This window comes from Sinocyclocheilus anshuiensis, unplaced genomic scaffold (assembly GCF_001515605.1).
Source record: "Sinocyclocheilus anshuiensis isolate Anshui unplaced genomic scaffold, SAMN03320099.WGS_v1.1 scaffold1237, whole genome shotgun sequence".
Classification (NCBI taxonomy): domain Eukaryota; kingdom Metazoa; phylum Chordata; class Actinopteri; order Cypriniformes; family Cyprinidae; genus Sinocyclocheilus; species Sinocyclocheilus anshuiensis.
The window spans coordinates 827,162-835,228 of record NW_015553581.1 but is presented as its reverse complement, the minus strand read 5'-3'; the positions used below and the strand labels follow the sequence as shown (position 1 = coordinate 835,228).

The following is an 8,067-nucleotide window of genomic DNA, read 5'->3' as shown; positions in this document are numbered from 1 at the left end:
AGGACTTTATGCATTAAAAAAAAAAAGGTTTGTACACCATGGTTGTTTTGGTGACATACATGTAATATCAGGGATTTAGAAGCCTAAGAAAGGCATTACTATCTACATGTTCATAATATCCCAAATAAACCAGTGCAGAAATGTTAAATTTTATACTTACAGGTAGTTGGGTCCACACTCATGAATGCTGGGATTGCAAGGTCTGCTGAAGTGCCTGGACTCTGAAGAGCCTGAAATGATGCGGGTAGATCTAGTGAGACCCCGAGCTCTGGTTCTCCCACTTGCTGGTGAAGTTCAGGGTCGGAATATTCAAATCTAGGGATGCTGCCAGCTTCTGCGTGTTCATCCTTCACACAGACTATTTCAACCTCCGCTTCCTCCTGTTTGATTTTAAGTGAAGGTGCTCCAAATGCCACTGTGCTTGTAGTTTGGGATGACACACTTTCATCTGCCATCATGGGTGCAGAGAGGACGCTGCTGTCTGGCATGTCTGTGTGCCCAGTCTCTGCAGAGACGAGAGGGTTCTGACCCCATACTGGATCACTGGTCTCAGACAGAAGCACCTGGCTGTCCACCAGATGAGGGCTTGAGATCTCAACTACGGAAACAACAAAAGTCTTTTTCTGTTGAGTTCAGGGAAAACATTAGGAAAGAATAATAATAAAACTGCTTTATTGAAAACAAGAGTCATATAACAAAATAAAAAGTATATAACAATATAACATTAAAAAATAATGGTAGACATATACAGTCATGTGAAAAAGAAAGAACACCCTATTGAATTCCATGGTTTTCTGTATCAGGACATAATAAAGAAATCATCTGGTCCTTGGCAGGGCTTAAAATTTGGAAAAGATGAATAAAAACACATGCCATATCACACCAGGTCACTATTTATTTAGCAAAAGTAAATCCAATTTGGAAAAGCCATGCGGGTGACCTAGGATGGAACCTAGCAGGATGGAAAAAGAGCTAAAGTGAGCCACTGCTCAGTGAGGCATTGACAGTTAGTAGTGATGTTACATTCACCACCGAAGCTTCGAAGCTTGTATCAAAAAAACAACACATTTCACATTGAAGCACTGTATCGGAGCTTGATTCGTTTTGAGAAAAGCACGTGATCTATGACGTCCGAAGCTTCATTCACCTGAAAACCACGTGACTGCTTCAGTATCTGGTTCAAACGAAGCGAACCTCATCGCCATTTCCTTTACATTATATTACATTATAATATGTTAGCATTGTTTTTTTTATCGTAATTTATATATTTAGCTCAAAAATGAACTTTGGTCATGAAATATCAGTCAAAGGACTGAGGCAGAGTTCAAATAAACAGATCATAGAATTAATTTATGAATTTATGTTTTATTTATTTTACTTATTTTAGGGCCAGTACGCCGACACAAATGAATGACTTTGACAATACATATTATTTATATAAAATATAATAAAACAAAAAATCAGTTATAGAACCAGATGTGAAACTGCTGGCAGGTACTATTTATTTTTATGACCACTAGATGGCCACAGAATAAACCGTTTTAAAAAGCTTCGAGTAATGAACTTTTTCCGATACAATTGTGATGAAAGCTTCACTGGTTCAGAACGCTTCACTTCGCCATCACTAACAGTTAGCTTACATGACACTGTGCCTTTTTGCGTCTTTATAAATTTTGACAATCATATAAATTTCTGTAATTTATTTAAATATAATTCAATGTTTAAAGGAGTCATATGATGCTTTTTTAAAGATCATTATTTTGTGTATTTGGTGTAACAGAATATGTTGACATGCTTTAATGTTCAAAAAACGCACTATTTTTCAAATACTGTACATTATTGTAGGTCCTCTATGCCCCGCCTCTCTCAAACGCTTCGTTTTCTACAAAGTCCCTCCTTCCGACAAGCGCAGTCTGCTCTGATTGGCCAGCTGACCCAGTGCATTGTGATTGGCCGAACACCGCAAGCACTCGTCGGAAATGTAACGCCCCTTACCATAATCGCGAGCTTCATCTTTCAAAATAAATGTAAAGACAGAGCCCGAAAGGGGAACAGAGTCGCGTGACAGACACAGTGATGAAGCTGGTATGTGTTTGCAGTACACAAGCCACGGTTAAGACAGCTGACTCCACTGTGATGTGACCCCCTCTCTCCCTCCCTCCCTCCCTCTCTCGCTCACACACACACACACGATGCGCAAAACTCCGCATTTGAACAGTCAATAGCAAATACTTAAACTAATAACAAAACAGTAGCTGATTCAGAAGCGCCAGATTGTCATAGCAAAGTCAGAATTACCTCCTCTCCTAGGTTCACGAAACTTTTTTTAAACTTTAACTTTGATAAAGAATATCTCTTTGGTTTTGAGACTTTAGTCTTTGCAACTTCAGGGATCTTATCTATGCACAATCAGCTTGTAACACTCCAAAGAGAAAGGAAAACTTGAAATCGCATCATATGACCCCTTTAAAGAGCGAGACAAACCAACTAATACAGCAAAACATAAAAGACATCTAATCGATTGCTAATGCTAATACCTAGCTAGATATGTTTGTACTGTTGTCTCCAACAAAAATTGTCACATCCTGCTAAATGATAACAGGACGGAAATTAAAACCGAGGAGGAAATTGACTACCAAATAAAACGATATAATGACCATAACGAGAAAAAAAAAAGCAGGAATATTTCTAAACAAGTTTTCATCCTAGTGGCAAAAATGACAAGACTCACTCAAAACAGATTTATGAAATTTTTTAAAAGTCTCGTGTTCACTTAGTTGTGATAGTGTGGCAAAAAAAGTTACCTATTGTCATATTTTGATTTAACATATTAAGACATACATGATGGGAATATGGAAAAGTACTGCATAGCACGCATTACCTATACATGTCTATTAAGGAGGCGTTTCATACCTTTATGAACTGATGATCCATGGATCTCTTCAATATGGACATCAGCAATGTGATTCTCACTTCTTAATGTTTCTTTGGACATGTGCATCTGCTGTCTCAGCCTCACCCATGAGGGGGCAGCTACAGGGGCTGGTTCAGAGACTCTGGGTCTGGGACAGGGGTCTGGGGTTTTGGCACACACTGACACAGTGCTCGTCGGCCCTCTTCTGCAGTGCATCCCTGTGGATGTTGTTGCCATGTCTCCATCTCCCTGACACAGTCTATGGTTGGGGTCTTTAGCAGACAGGACGCTGATGTACTTGCGCATGGTTTTCATCTGACAGCGAGACGCCTCCAACATCCTCCTGATGTTCTCATTCTCCTTCTCTTTAGCTGTCATGTCACGTTTGATCTCCTCAAATTTGAGCCCGACCACCCGGATCATCTCGCCTAGCACGGTCTCCACCGCGACGTTCACGGCTTTCTCAATAACAGCGCCCATCTGGCCCCGCATCAGAGAGATGGTCAAATTCACATCCATGCTGATGGGCGCAAATCTGATCAGGGCCAAAAACACGCGTGCGATCTGAAAGCTTTGACTGGCCTATCGATATTCGAGTATATTTGTGCAAAACGTACGTTTTTCAGACAAATGCTCAGGCTCCGTCCGCCATTGGCCGTGCAACGACAACACTGAAACGGAGCAGGAATCACATCCGGTTCAGCAGGAGCGTTAACCCTCTGTGGGAAGCATACAGTGATATGTGATGCTGCTTGAATAAAAACATTACATTGTTATTCTTTTTTTTTTTGTATGGCAAGATTGTGTGCATGTAAATCTCCAGGGGAAGATCTCCACAACTGGATTCGGGAGAATAAGGACGCAGAAACACACATTTTCATTTGTCAAAAAAATAAAAAATACATCCTAAGTTCTCAAAAACAGATCAAAAGTTCACTAACGGATTAAAAATATCCATGTTTTCATGAAACGAGTGGATGTGGTTTGAGGTTGAATGATATTGTAAATCTGTGACAACAGGCTTGGTTCATATGCCAGCTTCTGCATGATGTGGAAATCATGCACATGAGAGAGATGCGAAAGCGTAGGCCTAGGCTATATGTTGTCTTTTTTTACTGGTAAGTCTGAGTTTGTTCCACAGAGTGTGAAAAGTTTGATGGTGCCATCAAAGTTTAGTTGTACATCGTCAAAAGATTCTTAATTTTGAATTATTGTCTATGAAGTCTTTTTCTAGTTGCTCATATATTCAGAGGCATGTTATCTCTCACTATCAAGAATTATGACCAGACATGCTCATATTGTGTACCTATATTTATCATATTCTGTACCTATATTTCTGCATAATGTGACCCTGGACCACAAAACCAGTCTTAAGTTGCACGGGAATGCAATAAGTTGAACGGCATAGCAATAGCCAAAAAATACATTGTATGGATCAAAATGATCGATTTTTCTTTTATGCCAAAAATCATTAGAATATTAAGTAAAGATCATGTTCCATGAAGATATTTTGTAATTTTCCTACCATAAATATATCAAAACTTCATTTTTGATTAGTAATATGTTACGTCCCAAGGCGTAATTATTTTTATAGGTTTTTTTGGTGTTATATTTGGGCAGTATTTAATATTGCTGCTATGTTGATAGTTTGTCTTTTGGCAGTGTTGTGTTTTGTTTTCTCTCTCGCTCTCTCTTCTCTCTACTCCATGCAAAGGTTAATGAAGATCACCTGGTCCTAATTGTCATCAACTACTGACTTGCTCTGATTGGCTGCTGGAGGGAGAGCGTGTGGATAAAGCTGGAAACTCTGTGTGAAGCAGGGCCCTTCTTGGCCTCTGGAGATTCTTTTCGCCTGCCCCAGACAATAGCATGTGTGCTAGTTGTTGCCTGTTTGCATAGTTGTTGGTGTATAACTTTGATGCTTTGGAAAGATGTTGTTACTTTGTTTTGTGCAAGTAAACTCACAACGTGAGATGTAAGGCAAAAGTTTATAATTTCTTTTGGAGCAGTAGGGAGGAGGATGCCGTTTCTTTTAATGTCCATGTTTTCTCCTGTTTTTGGCTAGAAAGGGAGTCCGGTAAGACTTTTGTTTATTTTGAATTTTGTTTTGAGAGATTAGAAAGTACCCCTTTTGTAAATTAGACCTGTTATGTTTGTTGTTTTGGCCTGGTCCTCTCCCGAAGCTTTATTTGCGCCGTGCTTAGTACTTTTTTTTAACTTGTTAAATAAACCAATTTTCTGGACTGTTATGAAAGTCTGTGCTTTTCTGTGGAGTGCTGGGACAGGAGAGAAGACCTCCAGGTTGCCGGTTGAAAAGCGGTTTATTTTTTTCTGGCTTCGTTCGTAAATGTCCTCGTTTCTGCCATCCCTGACCCTAGACAGGGGAGGCATGTAACAAATATGCATTGCTAAGGACTTCATTTGGACAACTTCAAAGGCGATTTTTCTCAATATTCATTTTTTTTTTTTTTTTTGCTGCACCCTCAGATTCCAGCTTTTCAGATCGTTGTCTCTCGGCCAAATATGGTCAGATCCTAATAAACCATACATCAATGGAAAGCTCATTTATTCAGCTTTCAGATAATGTGTAAACCTCCATTTCGAAAAATTGACACTTAAGACTGGTCACTCTTTCTATCAGTGTTTGAAACAAGTTGTAGGCTAGTCAGAGCAAGCACAAATATGTACAGTATGTTACAGTTTTTATGATACTGTGTTGATGAATGAATGAATGATGCATTTATATAGCGCTTACTGTGTATTGTTGTACACCCAAAGTGCTTTACAATCATGTGGGGGGGTCTCTCCTCAACCACCACCAGTGTGCAGCATCCACTTGGATGATGCGACGGCAGCCACAGGACAGCAGCGCCAGTGCGCTCACCACACACCAGCTACAGGTGGAGAGGAGAGAAAGTCATAGAGCCAATCAAGTGGATGGGGATTATTAGGAGGCCATGATTGACAAGGGCCAGGGGGGCAATTTGGCCAGGACACCGGGGTTATACCCCTACTCTTTACGAGAAGTGCCATGGGATTTTTAATGACCACAGAGAGTCAGGACCTCGGTTTAACGTCTCATCCGAAAGACTGTGCTTTTTGACAGTATAGTGTCCCCATCACTATACTGGGGCGTTAGGACCCACGCAGACCACAGGGTGAGCACCCCCTGCTGGCCTCACTAACACCTCTTCCAGCAGCAACCTAGTTTTCCCAAGAGGTCTCCCATCCAGGTACTGACCAGGCTCAGCCCTGCTTAGCTTCAGTGGGCAACCAGTCTTGGGCTGCAGGGTGATATGGCTGTGGTGTTTGACATAAAAACTGGGACCCGAACTGCACCTGCATTAAATATCCTACATGAGGTAGACAAAACTCATTTATTAAAACTTTTATTCAAAGTGTGAATAGATTAAATACAGAAAGCAAGCAAAGAGCGCTCCCTTTAATATAATCACTACAGCTGTCAATTAGTGGCAGTGCGATTGGCTACATTGCTCAGCATGTACTGGACCGAGTCGAAATAGTCTTGGTTATTGGACCCGCAACCCGCCCGTGAAGTAAACTCACAACGTGAGATGTAAGGCAAAAGTTTATAATTTCTTTTGGAGCAGTAGGGAGGAGGATGCCGTTTCTTTTAATGTCCATGTTTTCTCCTGTTTTTGGCTAGAAAGGGAGTCCGGTAAGACTTTTGTTTATTTTGAATTTTGTTTTGAGAGATTAGAAAGTACCCCTTTTGTAAATTAGACCTGTTATGTTTGTTGTTTTGGCCTGGTCCTCTCCCGAAGCTTTATTTGCGCCGTGCTTAGTACTTTTTTTTAACTTGTTAAATAAACCAATTTTCTGGACTGTTATGAAAGTCTGTGCTTTTCTGTGGAGTGCTGGGACAGGAGAGAAGACCTCCAGGTTGCCGGTTGAAAAGCGGTTTATTTTTTTCTGGCTTCGTTCGTAAATGTCCTCGTTTCTGCCATCCCTGACCCTAGACAGGGGAGGCATGTAACAAATATGCATTGCTAAGGACTTCATTTGGACAACTTCAAAGGCGATTTTTCTCAATATTCATTTTTTTTTTTTTTTTTGCTGCACCCTCAGATTCCAGCTTTTCAGATCGTTGTCTCTCGGCCAAATATGGTCAGATCCTAATAAACCATACATCAATGGAAAGCTCATTTATTCAGCTTTCAGATAATGTGTAAACCTCCATTTCGAAAAATTGACACTTAAGACTGGTCACTCTTTCTATCAGTGTTTGAAACAAGTTGTAGGCTAGTCAGAGCAAGCACAAATATGTACAGTATGTTACAGTTTTTATGATACTGTGTTGATGAATGAATGAATGATGCATTTATATAGCGCTTACTGTGTATTGTTGTACACCCAAAGTGCTTTACAATCATGTGGGGGGGTCTCTCCTCAACCACCACCAGTGTGCAGCATCCACTTGGATGATGCGACGGCAGCCACAGGACAGCAGCGCCAGTGCGCTCACCACACACCAGCTACAGGTGGAGAGGAGAGAAAGTCATAGAGCCAATCAAGTGGATGGGGATTATTAGGAGGCCATGATTGACAAGGGCCAGGGGGGCAATTTGGCCAGGACACCGGGGTTATACCCCTACTCTTTACGAGAAGTGCCATGGGATTTTTAATGACCACAGAGAGTCAGGACCTCGGTTTAACGTCTCATCCGAAAGACTGTGCTTTTTGACAGTATAGTGTCCCCATCACTATACTGGGGCGTTAGGACCCACGCAGACCACAGGGTGAGCACCCCCTGCTGGCCTCACTAACACCTCTTCCAGCAGCAACCTAGTTTTCCCAAGAGGTCTCCCATCCAGGTACTGACCAGGCTCAGCCCTGCTTGGCTTCAGTAGGCAACCAGTCTTGGGCTGCAGGGTGATATGGCTGTGGTAATCACACTGGGGGTCACATGGCGTACTTTTGCGTCCATTAATTTTTCATTTTCTAACCATGATGGAAAAAAATAAAAGAAAAAAAAGAACGGTTGTATTTTTAAATGTTGAAAATCAAAATTGAAAGTAAAATATTGTCTTGTTTTCAGATGTTTACTTTTTGCACCTTTTAATAAACATTTTCAAAATGCACAAATTAATAGAAAATTTGATTTAATTCATCATTCAATATAGCCACTGTAT

The 8,067-nt window shown here is 40.8% G+C and overlaps 1 protein-coding gene across 1 annotated transcript in view; it reads right to left on the bottom strand.

The window, feature by feature from the left end:
• The window catches only part of LOC107668355 (uncharacterized), a 12,456-nt gene extending 7,671 nt beyond the window's left edge, over positions 1-4,785 (bottom strand). Inside the window, exons 1-3 of the mRNA XM_016460200.1 lie at positions 4,672-4,785; positions 2,914-3,496; positions 161-598 (exon numbers count right to left, since the gene is read on the bottom strand). Of these exons, the coding sequence (XP_016315686.1) occupies positions 161-598; positions 2,914-3,496; positions 4,672-4,785 (1,135 nt within the window). The remainder of the gene's footprint in view (positions 1-160; positions 599-2,913; positions 3,497-4,671) is intronic.
• Positions 4,786-8,067: the final 3,282 nt, after the last annotated feature.